The following is a 23716-nucleotide window of genomic DNA, read 5'->3' as shown; positions in this document are numbered from 1 at the left end:
ATTTTATAGAACAATAAATATATGGAACTATTTTAGTAATTAAAACGCGCGAATAGTACTTAATAAATATTTATTTTGAAGGAATGAAGCAGTCCAGAAGCTTCAATCAAACAGCGAATCAAAAACCGTTTCAAAATCCAAAACTGCGTGAACCATTTCACAAAACCGACTGTGATTGGTCGAAAGTTGACCACCATCTGCGCGAAATCGGTGTTGCACACTAGCTATCTAAGCGAGTCGTTTTTTTCACATCCGTAAGGTGGCTGCGCTCGTTTTTGTACTTTCGACAGCTTTGTTGTGATTCGGAGATAAAATGCTTTCGAAGATTAAAAAGCAATGGCTCAAATTCTAATTAAAATGTAAGTTGTAATTAATGAGTGCAGGTTTTTTTAATTGACATTATATACGATGTGTTTCAATGCGTAAAATCCATTTTAGGTTTCGATCAAACCGATAATTGATGCCGGCTTCTCCATCAGTGATTTTTTGTTTTTCCTTCGATTACAAATAAATAAACCCGTGAATCCATTTCCATTCGTCGATAACATTTTCAGTTTTGCATACCGAATATGATGCTTGTTTATTCGTGTTAAATCGCAATTGAAATTTCTCATCCCGAATGTGGTATTCGTTTTTTTTTTTTAATATAGTACCGCCATTTTGGTTTAGGCTTACCTCAATTTTTCATGTGATTATGAGAAATCACTAAATACCATTGATCAATTCGTTTTCGTAGCACCTACAATGTGTATTTTAGTGCTTTTTAGATAACACGAGGTACAATTACTCAAGTTATTTATCGTTGGAGTGGGCTCGATGTTAGTTATCCTGGACATCTTTGGACAGTGGTTGGGAGGAAAAAACTATGGAAATTATATATGGTTGTATCACGTGTTTTTTGTAATTCCGTGAAAGCTGCGTATTGAGAAGTTGTCTATTATTTTCCAGTGGTAAAAACTAATTTTGAACTACTGAGAAAAAGGTTCAGTTTTGTTTGCTGTTGGAATTTTGAGACAAAAGCATTCAGAATTTAACAATGGGATTGAATGTGTCATTTGTTGTGTTTTTTGAGGAATATATAATGTCATGCATGATTAACGATAATACAGTGAAACTTTGATGTAAAGATACTTTGTGCACCAAGAAAAAAAAAAGTATCGTTATAGAGCTGCGTTTTTCAACCTATGGTCCATGGTGGTGGCATGGGTGGTTCACAGACACTCATAAACTTATTCGACATTGTGATTGGTAATATCCATATGAGTTCAAATAAAGTTATATCTTTGCACTTTGGTTCACCACACATCAACGAGGAATGGGCAGGGCATTGTGATCCTAAATACGGGATGTCGCTGAATTTTTATCAAGCATTTCAATTCATTGCTTTTAATGCGGTTCTCTAATTACTGCTGCTGATTCAGAAATAAAGGGCTGTTGCAAATCGCAATTAAACTAAAATGCATTTCACAGAAAAAATATTAAAATGATCTGATGACTATTATTGAACCGCACGTGCACTTCATCTCAGGGTTTAAGCTAGATAAAAAATTCCTTTAGCAAAAAAGCAAAAATTGGGGGAAAAGCTTTAGCAAACTACTACAATGTTAATGATTTATGGTTGGATGTCTTTGTACCTCCTGTATGCATTTTTGCGAAAGTGGCTACTACTTTCGCGTTCTAAGATTTTCTTTTGCATTTTGCAAAAAATGTGACCAGCTTAAACCCTGCTTCGTCTACATTCCTGTGGAATTTCTATAACAATACAATGTTGGAGTGTGCATGTAACGAGACTGACGTGAAGTTCGTTTCAGTGTAATGCTTGTCATGTGTAGTGCTGCCATCAGTTTTTCCAACTATGTGAGTGAAGTGCAATGATTGAATAATTATTGTAGGCCTGTTAATCTGTGGGGTGGGTCTTTTTATGGGGAGATAATTACATTAACACAACCAATGCCAGTATTAGTCTTTTAAAACGTGTTGACACGACCTTGGAAAGTTCATAGGTATTCCTATCTATTTGTGTGATTTGGTCAGCTCATTTTTGTGTCATACACTGCAGATGGAAAAGATATGCTCCTAGGATATCCAGGTTGTTCAGTTTGAGGCAAGCACTGAAAGAATGCATGCTCCGAAAACAGGCTTTTTTTTTTTTTTCCAGATTATTTTCTGTTAGCTGAATCATTAATTTTTAATATGAAAATGGTTCAAAAATTTTATTATGAAGAGAAATACGGGGTACATCTGGGAAGATATACTAAGATCGGACTCGAGTGATAATTTTCTTTCTGATCGATGATTGGTGTGCAGATTCAGGTGTTTTATGTTACCACGTGGACCCATATCAATAAAAATGTTCTTTAGTTGAGGTAGAAAAATCACGAAAAAGTCTGAGATGTGGGCATTTGCTAGCTGAGGTATCACTATTCAAAATTGCTTGAAATATCAAAGGTATCAGCTTTGAATCGGTGATTGTTTAAAAAAAAACAAATTGGGTTACCCTTATGCAGAGTGAAAGACATGCACGCATAGTCATTCGATATCAGCTTAATGATGTCTGAATCTTTGTCCTTAACCATCATTCAATCATTTTGTACCATCACTTTCAGGTAGAGTGATCATTCATCAAGAAAAGTTTCAATCTGTGTTTGACAGATTCGTAGTCTCAAATTGCCATAGCAGCTAGAAAATCTGCGTTGGCACCTATAATTTTCCACACGTAATTGTTAAATTGGACTTGTCTCAAAGTTGTTCCAGATATTTACATTGTTTCAAACTACTGAAAATTCAGGTTATGGGAAATTTTTCATAGAGTTTTAAAAGGTTATTTTGAAATGTCAGAAATTTTAGTGCTAGAAATTTCACACTTCCTATTGTAGGGGAAAGTAGAAAGGTATGGGACAGAGTTGTGCGTGCTTGTGCACTTTTACATGTAAATAAATTACTTTAACTTGCTCCTGTTTTCTCCAATGCATAAAGTTTTCAATTCTTAACATTTATTGTTAAACAAACTTTGGACAAAGGAGATTAACCTTGTTATAAATTTTGAAAAATCATTTTCACTATTCAATCGTTAACACTCAATTTAGTTAGTTTAAAACAAACAGTTTTCTTGTATTCAGAGAGTCATTCAACTTTTATTCAGATTCTTTCATTACTGTTTTTGATGAACATGTAATTTCTTGTTTTCCCTCCTCAAACTTTCTATGTAGTTTCATTATTTTATCTAAATCTGGTCACAGGAATTTTTCAAAGCTTTCTTTTCTTTCTGAATTTTTCAAATTCAATAAATATTGTGGTTGTGATTGAAATAGTTATTTCAGTTAATAAGTATTGCACTTCAACTTTAATTAAATTTTTACTTTTTAATTATTGTCCCACTCCTCCCATATGGGAGGAAGGAATGGGACAAATTTTTGCAAATTTAAATGCCTCGTAAAAATTTTAGGGTGCCATATTTTTTTTTTTTCTTATTCCAAATGTGATGCAGTTCTTGATTTATTCAGTATAACATTTTATATCTTACAGAAAAAATTGAAAAATATTTTTTGTTGAAAAGTGTTCCATTCCTCCCCACTCTCCCCCATATGTGTTTCCAATGCATCGTTTTCTTTCAGACGTCTGAAATACTAATGAATTTGAATTTTTTTAAATAAAAGCCATATTTTATATAATTATACTAAAACTAAGAATGCTAATAAAAATGCCTTATGTATTCATGTACTCATATATTATTAATGATTTATATATCATCTGTTTTTTGTGACATTTCAATAAGTTTGTCTATTCTAGACAAAAGTTTATATTGGTTTGTTCTGTCATGTGATTTGTATTTCATGTTTGCTCAAAACATTAAAAATGATCTCTGCCGTATCATCTGTGCATTTATTTTTTTAATATATGATTCAATACGGGTGGAAGCATGTTTATATGACCTTCACATAGAGATGCTATTTGAGAATGTAATGGATGTAAAAATTTAAAAATTATGGAGAATACTTTTATTCTTTTAAATAATGAAAAACAATTACCAATTTTGTTTCCAATTTTGTTTGGATTATGAAATATAATTCAGTTTCCATTGCCTGAAACATTTGAAACAACTTTTGGCTAAATCAATGCATAAAACTTTTAGTTCGAGAGTATTCTTGGTCATATGGTGAGGTGTTTCAAAAGTTTATTTCTTCTCAAAATTAGATAAATTATCAGAAATAAGTTTAAAGCATAAATTTAAACCAAAGTTTATTGACAAAGAAAGTTATTTTTATGATCACCTTCATTCTGAGAAGATACAGAACCATTATTTTCTTCAATGGATTTAAATTTTGTATCATTCATATTTTTTTGCAAGTTGTGCAATTCGGCCATATTCTATTTTTCTGCTTTACAAGTATAATATTACGGGTTACAAACTTTGGGGGGGGGGGGTGGTTTCTTTCTGTTGAAGTAATTTTAGAACACAACTTCTGTTCATGCTCTTCTTTCTTTAACTCTTTATCTACTGATGATACTATAAAGTGTTTCTTAACTGCCGGGCCCTATCTGTCAAACCAGGCTGTGGGTAATTCACTGTCTCATTTATTTTCCACTAGTCCTTTGTGTGCGAGACTGGACCTTCCTTTCATTAAAAAAAAAAATCCGCTAGAGACTGCAGACTTCAAAACGTTGAGACCTGTTGCTTTAAATTACCAAGTTAATTTTTTATGTACAAACATGCGGAATCCAGGGTTTTTCTCATTTGCCTGTGTCTGATTGTCTTTTCTTTCTTTGCTCTATTCAATTTCAAACTATTGTGAATAAAAAAAATTGGTTTGAATACCCATTTTGAACAGTTCTGTATCCTCTGAGAATGGGAATATTTTTCTACAGTTATTTTTATTCGCAGGAAAATAACTAAACAAGCTTCCTTTCACAAATGTAAATATGATCAATTTACCATTGTTTGCTATTTTATATAGACATAATATTTTTAACTATTCATAAGCATGTAGCCTATTATAAACATGTATTTTTAATTTTGGAGACATTCATTATGAAGTAAAAATAAATGGAAGCTAGAAAATGAATGACCTTTTGGGTTAGATAAGATAATTGAATGAACGACGTTATTTGAACCCAAAACTGCAAAAGAACCATTGCCTTATGCGTTTCGGAACTACGGGAAGTTCCTTCATCGGTAGCAAAAACAATACACAAGAAAAATAATGAAAAATACTTATAGCAGGCAGGGTTGGGGTTTTGGACAGGACACGCGGGATAAACTGTCCAAAAGTGTCTGAAACTGTCTAAAACCTCCAAGTTTCAAAATGTTACGTGGAAACCTTTTGGATTTTTTGTTTTTTTTCATGATACTAACATATTACAAAAAATACTAGCAGAAAATAAAAACTAAATCAAAAATATTTCAAAAAGGTGTCATTTGTTTTTTTTCTTAAGTAAACTTTCACCAAATTGATGGCTTTAAGTTGGAAATCTGATAGTAAATTAATATCACATATATACCTTTAAATATAAACACAGGCTTATCAAAAGACTGTCTTTAACACAGTTTTTTTTTATTTTCATGTCGCCCAGTTATGCATCAATTGAAAGAATATTTTCAAATTTTGTTATCTTAGAAATCATTTTAGCACAGATAGGGCAGCTAAATTAGTTATGTGTTATATCGAGTGTTAAAAGGTGCAGCTGCGCTTGATTATTAGTGCTCGATTATTACGTAAGTTTAATTTCATTTTGTAGTCATATCTATTGTTTTTTTTCTGATTTCCATGCAACAACTTTTTATCACATTCTTGTATCTTTCATGTTTTCATAAATCTAATATCTAACCTCAAGACAGTTCAGTTTCAATTGTTTGATAACCTGATATCAGTCATATAACCCATTGCACATACTGTTTTGAATTTCAAAATTTTATATTTAATGTAATTTTAATATTATAATATAATTTATATAATATAAAGTTTATTATTTGATTATAGAAGTTACCTCTTCATCAAATTGCAAATTTTTTCACTTAGTTATAAATATGAGGTATTGGACAGATTAGGACAGTTTTGGACAGTACGATTTTATATTTTACCTTTTACCGTACTATCCAAAATCTTGCCAACTCTGGTACATATTGTTTATGCCTATTCATGCCTTAAAAATACAGAAGACAACTGAATGCTATTGGGTAGCATCAGAATCACCAAACTCAGAATAGGCCTATGTATCCAACTGCTTTGTAATGCAAACTGTTGTTTCACCTATTTGCACCATAATTTTGAATGATGAATGCTAGTCACTGTTCAAGACCATGAAGAGTAATAAATACAAAATTATTTTTTTTTCAACCAGCAGAAGTTTTTAATGACTACTATACTTATTGAACCCTCAAACTAAGCAAATGAAAAACTAATAAATCAAATGGTCCACATATAACCTTTAAAGCGATACAATTTCTGCTTTGGCAGAATCATTAATTGTAATCTCCAACATTTGTAATATTTGGCAATATATCAAGGATTCCGTGCTCAATTAAAATCAATTACATAAATTTTATTGATAGGATTTGTGGTAAAAAGTAGGACGAAACCGAGCAAGTAGGACATTTTACTGAAAAGTAGGACAAGTGGGAGCCCTGCAAATGGGTGCTTGTTGCACACCTCTGGCCAGTTTAATTTCTGACCTCACAGCAAAAAATCATGTCTCTTGATTAAAATTCTTGTACTGAAATGGGTGTTCTACTACCTCTTTAATATTTGGTCTAACTTTTTGAAACACCCTGTATTGTTTTCAAATAAAAAAAAAACCATTCAGAAAGTGACAAAAAATTCATAAAATGAAAAATAATTTACACTCTTCGTTTCTCTCTCCAACCCTTTGCATATACTGTTTTGAATTTCAAAATTTTATTATATTTAATGTAATTAATAATATAATATAATTTATATATAAAGTTTAATTGATTATAGAAGTTACCTCTTTATCAAATTACAAAGTTTTTCACTTATAGTTATAAATAGGAGGTTTAGGACAGTTTTGGACAGTACGATAAAAACCACGGTATTTACCGTACTGTCCAAAACCTTGCCAACCCTGATTGCAGGAGTTACTGCTGTAAACAAGAGTTGAATTAAAAAAAAATTGAATTTGACTTGTCTACAACAGCGAGTAACTCCCGTTATAAGGAGTATTTTTCGTCATTTTTCTTATGTTTTGTTTTTGCTACTGATGAAGGAACTTCCTATAGTTCCGAAACGCATACAGCTATGGTTCTTTCGCAATTTTGGGTTCAAATAACGTTAATGTAATTGTCTTACAGGAAAGCTATCGTAACTTTGAGAATATTCTCCAAAAGATTATTACTGAGAATTTTGCATTGTTATTATAAATATTCTTGTTTCTGAATTAATTTTATAAATAACTGGGGAATATTCTTATCAGAAATATACCTATTCTCAAGTTATTTATAATAGTCCTTCCAGAGAATATGTGGTGACACTGATATGAACAGTGTTTCTTAACCTTTATTTGCCCGTGGTCCCCTTTGAACCATATTTTTTTCTCGTGGCTCCCCTGTCTTACCCAGAGTTTTCAACTCTCATGTAGAAGCAAGACACCTTATATGTATTGAAATGATTTTATTCAGTGAATTTATACTGAACGAAAATTTTGCAAAGAAAATTAGCTTCCAGACCACTAGCCTAGAATTTATTGATCTTCCCGCTAGTCCGAGTTCTATCAGGACCGTCTCAATATCATGGGCCCCTCCCCACCTAGGCAAAGTGATGCTATGGTAGTCTTTACATAGCATCACTTAGTCTTAGCATACTTTAGCTGGAAATAAACAGCCTACATATTTCCTACTTATTTTCAAAATTAATTGTAGTATACAAAATATCATAAGGTGGGGGCATGAGGTCCCTCACAAGAGTGGGACTGACAGAGCTACAGCCCGGGTCCTAATATGGTTTTCGTCCTTTTTTTTTTTCCATACAATAAATTTCATATAGGGAAGGGGGTCTGAAAAATTTAGCCGGGGAGTTGAGAAAAACCCCATCTTAGGGAACTTGTTGTAAAATGTGGGTGGTGGGTCCATGCCCTAAAGAAGGTCCTGGTTTTATGGGTGGTTTTGTTGGATTCTCTCTCTCACCGTAAGTGTTAGTCACTAATATAAAATCTTTATTTCTTCACACCTTAATTTTTCTTCTCAGCTCTCCAAACCACCTGTCATGGCCCCTTTCTCCATTTTCTTCCGTGGCCCTCCTTGAAGCATCTCAGTACCACAAGGGGGCCATATGGCCCCCGGTTGAGAACCACTGGTCTAGAATGTTCTGCTAAAGATTCTCGAGAATTTTACATCCCTATCTTCACATTTATACAACATTTGGCTTCGATCACAATCTCTATACATTTTAATCTTGAAGTATTTCATTTATGTGACGTACAATTAAATTAGTGCGAAAGTCTCTCGTAAGAGCACAGCTTATAATGAGAATATTGCTTTTATGAGTAATTTTCAACTGATCGTTAAAAAGACAAAAAAAAATATTTGTACATAGAATTGAAAATTCGGATGCTTCTGTTGTAACTTCAACAAAATTCTTGAAAACAGCAGTTTTGCCTTTATATTTCTCTTGGAATTGAACTAAGGATGGGTTACTAATAACGTAGCATTGCACATACTCATTGCTAACATTCTGAGATACACTTCTATCAATAGATGAACACGGAAAAGTAAATTTTTTTAAAAAATCTTTTTCCACCAATATAAACACATGGGGCATATGCAAGATTGACCTTTGGAGGGGTACAATGAATTTCTCCCAGAGAACTCTCAGTTACCAATCCTTTTCGAAAAAGATTTTGAGTTAACAGAAATTGATTAAGGTAGCGTATGTTGTTTTTTTTCGATGTTTTAATCAATTTTGCAGAGATATTGAAAAATATTTTTGGTTGTCTTGGGGCATATCGGTTCTCCCGTGTACAACAGTTCCTCCCTGTGTACACCTCTGGAAAAGGGATTTTTGACTTATTTCCATCAACTGACAAGTAGACTATTATAATTCATGAAAAGAATTTCAAAAGCCTATGTGACAGGAATTGTAATTTCTTTCAGATCTTTTCATGGGAGGTAGTCATTTTGATTGTTTAGTTGTGCCATTTTTCTATTTACATGATGTTTTGCTGTTGCGTCTTGAATGTCATATAAACAGGATTCCACTGTTTGATTTAAATATTTGATTTACTTATATTGTGAAATTTTTTGGTGTTATAACCATGGGGTATTTGCACCGCCAGTTTGTCTCGGCCTCTTTCCTGGCGAGTTTTCTCGGACTCAGTTTGGCTTTCGCATGCAACCACATTTTCGTTACTCTTCAGGTAAAACCATAGTTTTCCCTATTAATGTAACTTATCTCTGGTGCAATATTGAAGGTGTTGCTTAATTCAGCGGAACTCTGTTATTGATGTGATGGAAGTGCCAGCCAAAAGTGTATTATCTTTGATAACAGCTTTCATTTCAGTGGTGCTGGTTTACATTCCAAGATGTTCAGATAAATTCTGTTGAATATTTTTATATAATGTTCTTGCTAAATATCCTTTCAACCTGCCTAGTATTGCACCGAAGTCATGTAAAAATTCTATCACACCAATAAACCTAGTATCGCATCAAAAAAAAAATCAAGTTAAAATGTGACAATATGGTGTCAAAAAATGTGTGGATGGTTATAACAGAAAAGTCTCCATTTTTTTTTTACCTGTGTTTGGTATCATAACACACATATATTTTTTATTGGTTTTCAATATTCAGTGTTTGAACTTTATAAAATTGGTAGAATATTAGGCCTAACCCTGTAACTGGAAAATATGTTTCGGAAAAATACATAACAGATGGAAGTCTTTTCCTCTTTTGGTTAATGTTATGTATTTTATCAACAAAAAAAAGATAAATGCAATTTGACCTTTATGATGACTTTCTCCTAACAAAAAAAAAAAAAAAAAAAAAAATATTACATTTACCAGTTGCCTAAATACAGTTCGTGCAACATAGGTAAGAGGTTAAAATGGAAACTTTATAGTTGGAAACCTATATCTGTGGCGGCATTGAATTCCTCTGATAAATATTCGCTCTGGCCTAAACTTTTAAATGAGGTAATGAGTGAAAATTTTCTTTTTTCCCCCTCTAAAGCGAAAACATATAAAATGTCCAACAATTTTTCTTTGAGGTTTAGGATGTAATTTGAGAAAAAATATATTTGGATTCTATATAATAAATTATCAGTAATTTCCCTCTCAGAATTTTAAAAAATTGATTATGGTTGTTTAATTGCATCTCTCTGGTGCTTCATATCCCTTTATTTCTCCCTCGTAGTGAAGATCATAATCGCCAATTAAATGAATGGGCTATCATAGAGGTTCAAGGCGATCTTGAGTCTAAAAGTGGAGATTGTTTGGAAGGAAAATTCATTGGTCATTTATTCTTTACTTCTGAGGTATTTATTATTTTCATGTGTTTTTTTTCTATGCTCTTTTAGTTATTATGAAGAAAAAAATTTCGCATACATAACAGATGCTCCAGGAATTGTACTTGTTTCGAAGGTTTTAAATAAAAACTAATGCAATGTGTGTATTAATCAATGTATTTTTTCAAGCTTCATGTACATTATTGATTTGTATGACAGTTATGAAATAAACCCACTTGAAGTACTAATCATGATCTGGTGTGGGGGGGGGGATGTGTTATGATTATTCAATTACAAGTTTTATCAGGATTTCCTTAACACGGTGGGGGGGGGAAGACATGGTTTTTGGTAGTGCAGTAAAACCCCCATTTTAGTGCAAGACACCCCTCTTTTACTGCCAAATAATGATTTCATTGTATAATTACACATTTCAAACCCTTGATTAATGGTCACTTTTCTTTTGCGGTTTTTTTTTTGTCCCACGGTCCACAATAGAGAGGTTTTACTATATATAATCATAGAAATGCAATAGGAGGTTTTATGAATTTGAAGTGCTTAATATTTTATCAGTTCTTTACAGTTGGAATGAGTCATTTTTAATGTATTGTTTCTCAAGATATGCAGATTTGTTTGCGCCGAAAGAACTGTACATGCTTGACAAATTGAAAAAAAAAATTTAGTTGCCAGCGAAATTTCTTGAGAGCCCCCCCAAGAATGGTTTTAATCTCAAGAAAAATGAATGTTTTCTGTTTTTCCGGGTCCTTATATCCTTTACTTATTTTAAAAGACATACTGTGATGAAAATTTTGTGTCATTCGTGGACTCCAATTTAGCAGTCACATACAGAAAATTTTAGGCACCAATAAATGTTTCACGGTTCCTGGTGCCTGGGATTTTTCAAGCCCTGGTATTTATTTTATTAGGTGTTACGAGCCATTTGAACATTTCTCACACTTATTTGTAACATTTTAGATGTAGTTGAAATGCCAAAGCAAATGCTTCTAAAATTGACCAGTTTAATTATGACATTCTTTGAACCCACTCTTGGAGAATGGTTTTTAGCGGAAACACATTTGATCAAGGAAGGTTTTGGGGAATTAAATATTTACCTTGATCATTTTATTGCTTCCAGAGTTCTTTAAATGGTTTTTCATTCATACATGACTAATTTACCATTGTTCATGGAAGTCTGAACTCTTTGGTGTCATCAATCCAGTTTGTTTCCCTTCATCGTGATTTGTTTGGTAATTTTCATCTTTATAGAATCATGTATTTTTTGTTTACAAAAGTTTTTCCCCTCTGTTTTCCAATCATGTAATCAAAAAATATAAATGGGCTTTGAATTTCAATGGCATATCCTGCCTATTGGGATCTTTACTGTAATCACCCTTAAATTATGTAAATTTTTTTATAGAAGTTTTCAGTTGAGGAGTAAAGCCTTAGGGTAAGCTTTAGTGACAAAATAGTCTTTCAGTTACTTTTATGCTGAAAATGCAGAGCCACTTGCGTTTCTACATAAACTTTTTCCCCCTGTAATTTTTTTGGTTGAGATTTGTATACCATAAATGACTGCATATTAGTGTACAAAAGTTTTGATCAAAATTGAATATATGTGGTAACATTTGAAGTAGAAATAATTTATCTGGTTTTTGATGCATGTGATATCAATTTTTTTTTCCCTATCATAACTTTATATCAGGGCTTGACAAATCGAGGGGGGAATTATGCACCAGTGAAATTTTATAGGTGCCAAATATTTTTGTCTCGACAAAATTGAGATGTACAAAATGAAGTATTCTTTGACTTAAGGAAGAATATTTCATTTCCATCCTAGCAGACACCACTGACATAATTTTAGATGATTTTGTGCTGTCCTCAAACTTTAGTTATCCAAATTAGTTTAAAAAAATTAGGTGTCAATTTTGATTTTTTTAGTCACCGTTCGCCTGGTCTAATTTTTGTATTTTTTTTTCTTCATCCATCTTATATCGGAATGCAGTAGGACCTTCACATGATATCGTAGGTGTCAAAACAGCAGATGGTCAGCAGGATGATTTGTTTTCGATTTGTGAAAATGTTATCCAGATTCTTTTTTTTCTCCGTTTATCAAACAGAAATCAATATATATATTTTTTAATTTAAAATTTTTTTTATCACATCCGATTTTGAACAATCATATAATTTATAATTTTTTGTAAATTTTTTAAATAATGTTTTTCTCAAATCCTACAAACATGTTATTGATTTTAGTCATTAGTAACTATAAATATGAAAATTCTGAAATTTGTTTGAAAATGGGCTGAGTAAATTAAATCATAAACAGCACTGTCATGTAAAATAAAAATAAGTAAAAACTAATGTAGAATAAAAACCCGCTAAAAAAATCCTTATTTCAAAGCACTTGTATCAAGCTGAAATATTAAAAAATGGATTTCATGGAGAGAGAATTGATGAAGTTTTACTCCCTATCATTAACTAAATATTTCATGTATGCTTTTCGATTAAACTGTTTTTTTGGCTTAGTGAATTAATTTAGCATCATTAAGATAGCAATATAGGGAATGCCCTTCAGATGGGAAGCAAAAAATTCAACATTCCCAAACAGTATAATTTTGTGATTGGATTCAATCTGATAAATGAATGTAGCAAGCCTGATGAATGCACTGAAACTGTGCATCTGTTGAGCAAGTCCAGCATTGAGTGTCCTTTGTCAGTATTTTAAAAATTGTATCTCACATGGAAAGTTGGCCTTGACTATTATTTATTGCAGAAAAAAGTACTCCACACTGTACCAAGACTTAATGAGTGGTCTAATTATTTTAATATGAGCCTAAACATAAAATAACTTCAGTCTATCAGGATTTTTTTAACTGATGTTATAATCAGGTTGCCTTAAAAAGTGATAAGACATTGCATCAAGATTTGACTGTGTATGCATCGTATATAACTTCCCATGTTTTCTTGTGTGTTTTAGCTTTGTAAGTGTGGGTTTCATAGCATTGATTCAAAATCAACCATAGATCCCAGTCTCATTAGCTCTAATAATGGATCATTGTGTGACTAAATGACAATTTTTAGCTCCGAACAGAGTGGATACTTACTGCTATATATATATATATATGTATACATATGTTTATAATTTTCATTTATTTTTCAATCAAGTAGCTTTGCTTCGATGATATGTGCCTGTTGGGTATCAGCAAAAAAAAAAAAAATCTGTATGCTGTTATTGCAAGAAAAGATATGTTTACTTCCAAAAAATGCATTCCATATTTTCAAGTACCATTTTTGATACTTGAGAGTTTAATTACGATTGGTTGAAAATGAGAGTTGAATAATTGATTATTTTTTTTATACAGGAGAAAAAAAATTCAATATAAGTAAGAGATTGAAATGATTGTGTGGATGAAATTTTTTGTGATTTTATTTAACTTCAATCACATCATAGTTTGATTATTTATAGTTGATTTTTTTTATGCAGTTAAAACTTTTACTGATTTTTATTAAAGTGAGGATGAACGAAAATTATATTTATTTCTAAAAGTTATTGTGTTTGCAGAGTGTAATAAAATAACTTTTCTTGTATATCTTGCGAGTGTATTTTTTAAAATATCATGTATTGGTATTTTGGAAAGTTTTGTGTATTAATGTATAGATGAATTTTTCTCATGGGAATGTGAAACTAAATAAGACAGTTTTCTTTTTCAGGGAAAATTAATAGTTTATAAATTATAGATGTTTTTGAACATTAGTTTTTGAGAAATGAACTATAAGGTATCAATAGGCAAATGTTCATGCTAAAACTTTTGTGGTTGATTGTATGTATAATGACTGACATTGTTTTAAAATTTCAAGCAAATTGAATGATTTTTTTTCTGCCTTTATTACAGGATGTGCCTATATTAATCATTGGTCATCATGTGTTGTATGGAAAATCAGTTGACTTAGATGTGCCTTTTGTTGCATTGAAGAAAAAATCTTATACTGGTTATCAAACAGAAATTGACCCTGATTCTGTAGAGAGCAAAACAGAATACATAGTATCTGCAGTTGTCAAGAGAAAACTTTTGTTCAAAACTCGTCCGAAACCCATAGTTGCCAGTTTGGTTCCAAGATAAGATCATGTTTAACGACTACGAAGACAATTATTATCCAGAACCTCGTGGCAACATGCGCTTTGAGAAAGGTCATCACAACATGAGAGGTCCTCCTGGACATCATATGCGAGGTCCCATGGGTATGAGGAGACGGATGATGGATAATGGTCCGCCAGCGCCACCTCCGCCGAATTTCAGAGGACCTGGCAGAGATCCGATGTTCGAAAATGAATATCACCCGCATGGTTTACCTCCACCTGGAATGCCTCCTGGTGTTAGTGGACCAAATATGGGTGGTAGTGGGCCTCCTATGCCCCGGGGTCCTCATCCTAACATGAACAGACCGCAGTACATGGGCGGCACCTCTCCACAACGCAATAATGGTGCTGGAGGTAATGGTAATATGTCTCAATTTGGAGCTCCAAGGCCATCAGGTCCTGGGAAAGGTCCATTTCCGAGGCCACCAATGATGCCCCCATTTGGTGTACCTCCACCAGGATTTCAGTCTCCAGGTGGTCCTGCTGCCCCAAACCAGCAACCTGAAAGCACCACACCACCTTCAACTTCTAATTGCTCTACAGGAGCGGGAATAGCTGGCTTAGACTTATCTGGTGAACTGTGGGTGGAAACTAAAACTGCAGAGGGAAAATGTTACTATTACAATGCTAGAACCAGAGAGTCTGCTTGGACAAAACCAGAAAATGTAAAAATATTGAATCAAGAACAAATAGAATCTATGGCTGCTGCTGCTGGTATATCACCATCTTCAGGAACAGCAGCTGCAGCATCGGCAGCAACAGCTTCAAGCACCAATTCAAAAGTTGAGATGCCAAAACAAGGTCCACCTACAACCGTGACCGCTCCTGCTGCTGGACAGTTTCCTTTCATGCCTATGGCCCCTATGCCAGGGATGCCGTCCATTCCACCTCCTGGGATGCCCATGATGCCTCCTCCCTTTGGCATGCCTCCGCCACCTTTTGCTATGCCTCCTCCAGGTATGATGGCTCCAGGTTTTCCACCTTTTGGTATTCCTCCTCCTGGATTTCCTGGTGTCCCTGCACCTGTTGTGAATCCAGTTGCAGTTCAGCCAACAGTTTCTGGATCAGAGTCATCTGCGTCTCTTCAGGAAATTACAATGGAAAAAACCGGGGAAGAAATTATTGACAGTGAAATGAAGGTCAAAGTCGAGGAATGGTCTGTTCACAAGACACCTGAGGGTAAGGAATATTATTATAACAAAATTAGCAATCAGTCAGTCTGGGAGAAACCTCAAGTTCTGATTGATTTTGAAAGCAGCATGGGAAATGAACTGTCAGGCGATATCAACGTTGCTTCAGAAGTTATGGGTTCTGAAGCTGAATCCCAGAATGCTGAAGCTTCCTCAACATCAATGGAAATGATGAATATTAATGCAACAGATAGTGAAGGAAGAGACATTCCTGACTCTGCTGCGAAATCTGATATTGCAGATTCTGGAACTGAAGAGACAATCCCAGACAGCACAGAGAATCCCGTTGCAGAAGACGAGGAAGAAATGAGCACAAGTGAAACAAAACCAGAAGAGGCTGTAGAGATGAAGACTCAGGAACCTCAAAAACAAGTGGATAAGTCTAGACCAGTCTCGAGTACTCCAATACCAGGCACTCCATGGTGTGTTGTATGGACTGGAGACAACAGGGTGTTCTTCTTCAATCCTAGCACGAGAACATCTGTTTGGGAGAAGCCAGAAGAATTGAAGTCACGTTCAGATGTTGAGAAGCTAATGCAAATTCCTCCTCAGCAGATGGAAATGAAAACTGAAAAAATGGAGACAGAGGATGGGCCAGAAGCTAAAAAGCTGAAACTCGATGAAGAAATTGAGGAAGAAAAAACATCAAAAATGAATTCTTATGAGACTTCGAGTCCTCAGAGAAACAACCTCGGTTCTTCTGGCAAAGAATCAGCCATTGAGGCTGAACTCAGGGCTGCAAAAGAACGAGCAACAATCCCGTTAGAAATACGCATGAAGCAGTTCCGTGATATGTTAGTTGAAAAAGATGTGTCTGCGTTTTCCACTTGGGAAAAGGAACTACATAAAATAGTATTCGATCCCAGGTATCTCTTGCTGACATCAAAAGAAAGGAAGCAAGTCTTTGAAAGATATGTCAAAGAAAGAGCAGAAGAAGAAAGAAATGAAAAACGGAAAAAGATGCGAGAGAGGAAGGAAGATTATAGACATCTGTTGGAGGAAGCAAACCTCAGTACTAAATCGACTTTCAGTGACTTTGCCCAAAAATATGGTAAGGATGACCGTTTCAAGGCTGTTGAAAAAATGCGGGAAAGGGAAAACATGTTCAATGATTATCTTATGGAGATACGGAAGAAAGAAAGAGAAGAAAGATCAAACCAACGAGAAAAAATGCGTAAAGAGTTCATTGATTTACTGAAAGAAGTGAAGTCTCTCGATAAACATTCTAGGTGGAGTGACATTAAAAAGGGTATCTGTGATGACAGCAGATACAAAGCGATTGATAGCAGTACATTAAGAGAAGAATGGTTCAAAGAATTCATCAACAAGCACTCGCAGGAATCTGATGACGAAGCATCGAAGGAACGAGAAAAACAAGAACGTGTGGAGGCAAGTATTAGGGAGCGAGAAAAGGAGGTACAACGCACTCTGTCAACTCATCTAAGAGAGCGTGATAAGGAACGTGAACTCCACAAACATGAAGAAGCAGTTCAGCATTTCAAGGCTCTCTTGACAGATTTGGTCAGAAGCCCAGATGTCACCTGGCATGAAGTAAAGAAAATATTACGGAAAGATCACAGGTGGGAAATGGTTGGGTGTCTTGACAGAGACGAGCGGGAGAAGATTTTCGATGACCATGTTTCAGTTCTCAATCGTAAGAAGAAAGAAAAATTTCGTGAACTCTTGGATGAAACTCAAGAAATAGCACTTACTTCTTCTTGGAAAGAAGTGAAGAAGCTGGTCAAAGATGATGCCCGTTGCTCTAAATTTTCATCTAGTGATCGGAAATGCGAGAAGGAGTTTAAGGAATATATGAAAGACAAAATGGTAGCAGCTAAAGCCGACTTCAGGGAGCTGTTGAAAGAGACGAAAATAATCACATACAAGTCAAAGAAGCTCATCGAAGAGAGTGACCATCTTCAAGATATTGAAAAAGTTCTTCAGAACGACAAGCGATATCTAGTTCTACAATGCATCGAGGATGAGCGTCGTGAACTTCTAATGTCATACATAGATGCCTTGGACCGCAAAGGCCCACCCCCGCCTCCAACGGCATCAGAGCCCACCAGGCGATCTACTAAATAGATATTGATGACTCTCTCATTCCCGATTTCCAAATGCTACCACTATTTGAGACTTGTTGGAAGAAGAAAAAAACTCATACATGAACTCATTTCACAAACACTCAAATCAACGGAAGGCTGGCTACATTATAACAACATCCATTTGGATTCCAGCTTTTACTATGTGTTTTGTTGATGGTTAAATCTAATAGAAGAGATAAAGTCATATTCATTCTCAATGATCTGTTTAGTTAATCTCTGTGTGTATGCGAAGATTGGGTTGCTATGATTCGCATGACGTGGTGATTATATATCTCCCAGTTATCAGTAAGAAAGAAAAATATGGCATTATTCTCCCCCCCCCCCACTTTTATTTTAAGGTGATGCATGTGCAGACCTGCCAACTCCCCAGATTTTTTTACCCTTCTTCCCGCTGTTCAGAATTTTTGAATTTTCTCCCGATTTTAATCGAAAACTGAATTTTCTCTTGATTTTAGCGGAAAAATTACGAGTGTTAACTGCATGCATATAATTTTCGGCGTTCATTTTGTGGTATGAAGAGTAGAGTTGCCAGATGCTCACAGACGTCACAAATCGTGCAGGTCTTGACGGACGGGCAGTTTTTTTCTATTATGAAACAGGTTCCTCTGTAAAAAACTGCTGGACCAACAAATGGTTGTGCATTCCGTCAACTTCGACAAATGGCAATAATCATGCTGGTCTGGCATTAGCCTAAAAACTTTTTTTATATGAGATTTTTTGGAAAACCAGTTTGCTGGCTGATGTGAGAATTTGTCACTCGTCAGAATGCTAGATTCAGTATATGTATATTTCCTCTTCCCCATCTTTTCTATTAGTTCTATCACACTATCAGAATCACCATCGCTGTTCTCAGGCCATGCTTCAAAATTGATCATTGTTTGGTTTGGCGTGGTACCACGCAGCTGATCTGGATCCTGCTTTACATAAAGGGCTGCCATTGGTTACAGTAGCTACAGTGATCTATTGGGAGCTTTGCATAGTTGCTGACGTGAGTCGACCACATGGAAAAAGCTTGAATGATACGATTGTATTGAAAATAAACAGGACATTCCAAATAGCATAAAAATTGAGCAGCAAATGTTTTGCATTATTATATTCTGCTCAGGGAAGTACTTTGCTTTATTGCCATCTGTCCCTTATGTGACAGACATCAGAGCATTCCCGAAGCTCGGACATACCTGGAAATCCAGCCAGAGGTTGTTTTTTTTTTTTTTGCAACAGATGAAGAATTGAACCGTAATCACCGTCAACGGACGGATGTAAATCAGTTCTTAATCGTCAATAAAAAATGAAGAATTGATGACATGATATAATCTTTGTCTTGAGCGTCCTTTGCATGCCTGTCTTGTCGTCTCTGCTCCTCAAGAGACTGCAACAGACATCCTCTTCACACAGTCTTCACGTTTCTGAGCCAATAGCCAGCATTGGCTACAGGTTTTGACCTTACACATGTTGATGTTCTAATAACCTTGCCCATATATCGCTGACCAGCTCTTCTGGGTAAGAGTTAATGATTATGCAATAGTTGTCATGAGAGGGGATTTAATTTAGGTCAGGAAAGTAATTTAGTTAAAGTTTAAAGTTATTTAGGTCAGGACCTACACGTCAGTGGGGGGCGGGGAAGACTTCAATTTTTTTAAAGAATTTGTCATAAAAATTAATGTTTTTGATGGGGTGCTATGGGGGGGGGGGGGCTTTCCCAGATTTCTGGGCTTCAAAAGTTGGCATGTCTGCATGTGAATTAATGCATTCAAAGTTCAGAATATGAGCGAAATGCCAATAACTGTTTTTTTTTTAACCTTAATTTTCAGGAAAACTCTACTGTGTTATTCCTGATTTTGCTTTTGTACGATTATTTCTGTTATGCAAAATTATATTTCGGTATTTTATTCATTATGGCTTTTGTTGTGCCATTCTTTATTATGGGAATCCAGTCAAAATGGATGGTATAGCAATGTAGCTTAATGTTCAGATTTCTGTGACAATAACGTCATTAAAATTGGTTACTCAATCAGATTCTGAACTTAGCTTCACACCTAATGCAGCAAAGCTGTTTTTCCTTCAAAATTTGTCCCTACCCTCCCTCCAAGATAATTGAATTTTTCTCTATTCAAATCTGGTTATTCAGATTTAATTGTGTTGGTGGTGTGGTCCAATGGATCTACCAATCATTTTTCTGTGCTGTAGATGTGGTTCAGCTAAATTAAAAAAAAAAAAAAATTAGCCTGTGCCACACAACATTATATAAAGTGCCCCCTCGTTTTGAAAATGTATTAAAATTCAATTTTACTTAACACTATATGAACTTTTTTTTTCTTACTAATTTTTTAGCAAAGATTTTAGTTTGAAACTTATTCAATTATTTTGCGTACCGCTGCTAGATCGGAAAGCAAATTGTGTGAAGTTCTGAGCAAACCTTTATTCTTTTAGGTGGACATATCTTAGGCCGAGATAATTTTGGAATGTTTTGAAATTATGCCTTATCATGATAATCTTAGATTATTTTTTTTTGGTGTCGTGTCAGAAAAAGTTTGGTAAATATTTGCACAACAGACATGAACAAATTTAAATGATGCTTATTATTATCAAATTACAAAAAATATTTCGTTGTCGGAGGAAAAAGACAAAATTCAAAACAGCAAGCATCGATTTGGCCTTTACACATCTAAAATTGAAGAGATATATGTGTATCTCTTTGATCAATATATCTTGTTTCAGGCCTAATGGCGATTTTTTTGTTAGCATTATTTGATGTGAGAGTAGTAATGATAGGTAATTCAACCTACTGATTGACGATGATTGTTGACTTGGTGCTATGCAGCCAAGACTTGCAAGAGATCACTTTATTGCAAAGGGGAAAAATCCCTACATTGTTTTTTGAAAATCTATTTTTATATTTACTTTTGTATGGAATGTGCATCTGCAAGAAAACCTCCCTAATTCTCATTTTTCAATGTTGAAAGCTATGGTATATGCTAAAATTTAAACTCAAGTGTCTATCATACTGCAAGCTTTAATTTAATGATCAGGGGCCTGTCCAATTGAAATTTGGGTTCATATTCCAGACCCTTCATAAAATTTCTGATATGAAAAATGGACCCTTCTCTACATGAATTTACAAAACTATCTGTTCTGCATTTCTTTTGTGATAAATTAACTAGTTTGTTTTGCCATCCACAAAATTTATTTTTGTGAAAATAACCATTTTCACAAAAAAAAAAAAAAAATTCCCACAAACATGATTTTGGCAGACCTCTGGTGACGATATCAAAGCACCAGCATTGATTTTTTTTTTAAATTCAGAAAATATTTAATTCTCCAGAATTTTCTTCATTTAAATGACATTTCTTTCTCCCTTCATCTGCTCGGTCCCATTGTAAATTACGAGTGAGTCGATTAGTGGTAGAAAATTTTTGACTTTGTCATTGACTTCAACAATTTCTTAATTTTTTTAAAATAATTTTTCTGCTGCTTGAACCATTTTTGACAAAACAAATGACCTGTTATAGTCACATTTTGTCTCCATAAAGTCCAGTAATTGTTTCTGAGCCAACCAAAGGCACATTTTGAAAATCATATGAAAACATAATAATTCCTAAAACTAAGTACAGTGGATCCCGCTCCCCCAAAGCAGAATGTTTTGCATCGTTCTGTAATGAACCCTTGGCTGACTAGGAAATTTTCTGCAGTAAAAATTCCCATAATAGTGTTTTCTACACTGTTATTCTTTTCTTAAAATTCTTCTGGATTGACGATTTTTGACTCGACCAAGGCTATCTGGATATTATGCTGAGGTGAACTTGGATAAAAGTGTCGTTTTCTTTGTCGTTCAAAAGAGGTTTGGGAATCAAACCGAGAATCTCTATCATACCGGGCAACTACATTGACCATTAAACCACAGAAAGATTATCCTTTTTTTAAAAAACATCCATCTCTACTGCAGCCATCTTGTGGTCGTTAGCTGAAGTTCAAATAATGGCTGCAGTCTCTTAGCACCGTCCAAGTGGCGCGGTTGTAAGGTACTTGTTTGCCACAGTGAAGGTTGCTTTGAGATTCGAACCCGGGGAATATAGATAAGATATTTTCCCTAATGAGCTTGCTGCGTCAACCACCGATAGATGGCGCCTTCGTATCCAACCAACTCGTTAACTGCAGTATGGCCGGAGTTGGTGTGTGATGAGGTAATCTCTACTTTGCAAGTCACGCTGTTTCCATTTTAAGGAAAGGGGCATAGTGTCTGTGTGGTTAAAAGGCCAGCCTCTATAGTGGTCGAGTGGTCATAGCGATACTCCCATTACAAAGACTTGGGTTTGAACCCCACCGTTGCCACACTTGGATAAAAGTGTCGTTTTCTTTGTCGTTCAAAAGAGGTTTGGGTTTGGTCGGCTGAATATAGATTTTCTGTGGTTCTCCCAATGTCGAGGCACAAATGTGAGCCGATCACCCTGTTAAAAAGTCTCGCCACAGCGAGTAACAGGCCTACAGTGGTATAAGTATTTAATCATTACACTTCACTCACTCACTTTTCTGAAATATAGATGACAGCACTGAAAAATCAGACATCATATATGCACTCAGACTGTAAAGTACACATACTCACACTTTCGGCACAGCTCAGTAGTAAATTGCCCATGGCGATAGACCAGAGTTGTGCTCAGTTAATGGTCAGTGTGCTTTTCTGGTATGCAAGAGGTTTGATTCCGATTGGAGAGAACACTTTTTTCCCAAGTTCACTTCGGCATAATATCCAGATAGCCTATTGATTTCTTTCTACCAGATTGTTCTGCGACTTACATTGCACATTTCGGCATATTCTGCTTTGGAGATCTTGTTTATAACATTTTTCAAAAAACCGCCATGAAAAAGCAAACAGGAAAACATTTTAAACAAAAAATCTTAATGATAATCAATTTGAATTGTGAAACCATGAAAATAAGTCATATTAAGCGAGAAAACATTCTAAGTGGGAATGTTATAAGCAGGATCGCCTGTAAATTTTCAGTCGGCACAAAGAATCATCTGCTGAATTTTTTTTTCAGCTTCCAAAACTTCATTTCCATCCTACTTGTGTAGATATCTCAAAGGTGAGGTTTCTGGTAAAAATTTTCGGTACTCAGAGAAATTCAACATATGTACGAAAGTTCTTGCCATTTTTGATGTAGCCAAGTCTTGAAGTAACAATCCGAGTAGAAGTAGGGATATTGACCAATACTGAACAGTTGCTCAGTCAGTGTTGAAGGGTTTACAGAAATTTTGCCTCTGACACTTCGCCCCCCCCCCTTCAGAAATTTCACGAGATATTTTGCCTGCCCTGACTATTAGTGATCAAGTAAATGGGTGAGTGACCAATCGAAGGAATGAGCGATGAGTGGGTGGGTGAATGTATGTGTGCGACAATATGTGATCAAGTGAGTGGTGACTCATGTGGTCACTAATACGATCGCTCAGAAGGTCAGACACTTGATCATTCACATTGTCATTCGCTCAACTACACAGTCATATGGTTATTCGCCCAATCATTTGGTCTCTCAAACAGTCATTATTTTGGTCACTCATACAGTCAGGGCTGGTGAAATGTTGGCGGCAGAATTTCTGGATCCCGTGTTGAAGCAGTTCGTTTGGTTTTTTGTATGGTTTATGTGGCATTTACTGTGTAGTTTTTATGTGTGTGTGCATGCATGCATGCATCAATCAAAACTGGCAACTCATGGTTGCCGTAGAGGAAATTTGTTGAGACAGAGTTGCATTTCAATTATAAAACAGCTAGAAACACAAAATTCAAATCATTATGAATCAATTTATTACCTTTCATTATTTTCATTAGAATGAGAAATTTCT

At 34.8% G+C, this 23716-nt stretch overlaps 1 protein-coding gene across 1 annotated transcript; it reads left to right on the top strand.

Moving 5' to 3' along the window:
• Positions 1-256: 256 nt before the first annotated feature.
• On the top strand, positions 257-20177 carry LOC149089680 (transcription elongation regulator 1-like). The gene is made up of 2 exons (XM_089236120.1): positions 257-359; positions 14339-20177. The coding sequence occupies exon 2, from the start codon at positions 14571-14573 to the stop codon at positions 17856-17858; it is 3288 nt and encodes a 1095-aa protein (XP_089092246.1). The 5' UTR covers positions 257-359; positions 14339-14570; the 3' UTR covers positions 17859-20177.
• The last annotated feature ends 3539 nt before the right edge of the window (positions 20178-23716 follow it).

Source organism: Pholcus phalangioides, unplaced genomic scaffold (assembly GCF_987345545.1).
Source record: "Pholcus phalangioides strain wild (caught in Gottingen) unplaced genomic scaffold, Ppha-v1.0 ptg000001l_1, whole genome shotgun sequence".
Lineage (NCBI taxonomy): Eukaryota > Metazoa > Arthropoda > Arachnida > Araneae > Pholcidae > Pholcus > Pholcus phalangioides.
The sequence above is the reverse complement of the archived record's forward strand: the minus strand, read 5'-3'. Positions and strand labels throughout refer to the sequence as shown.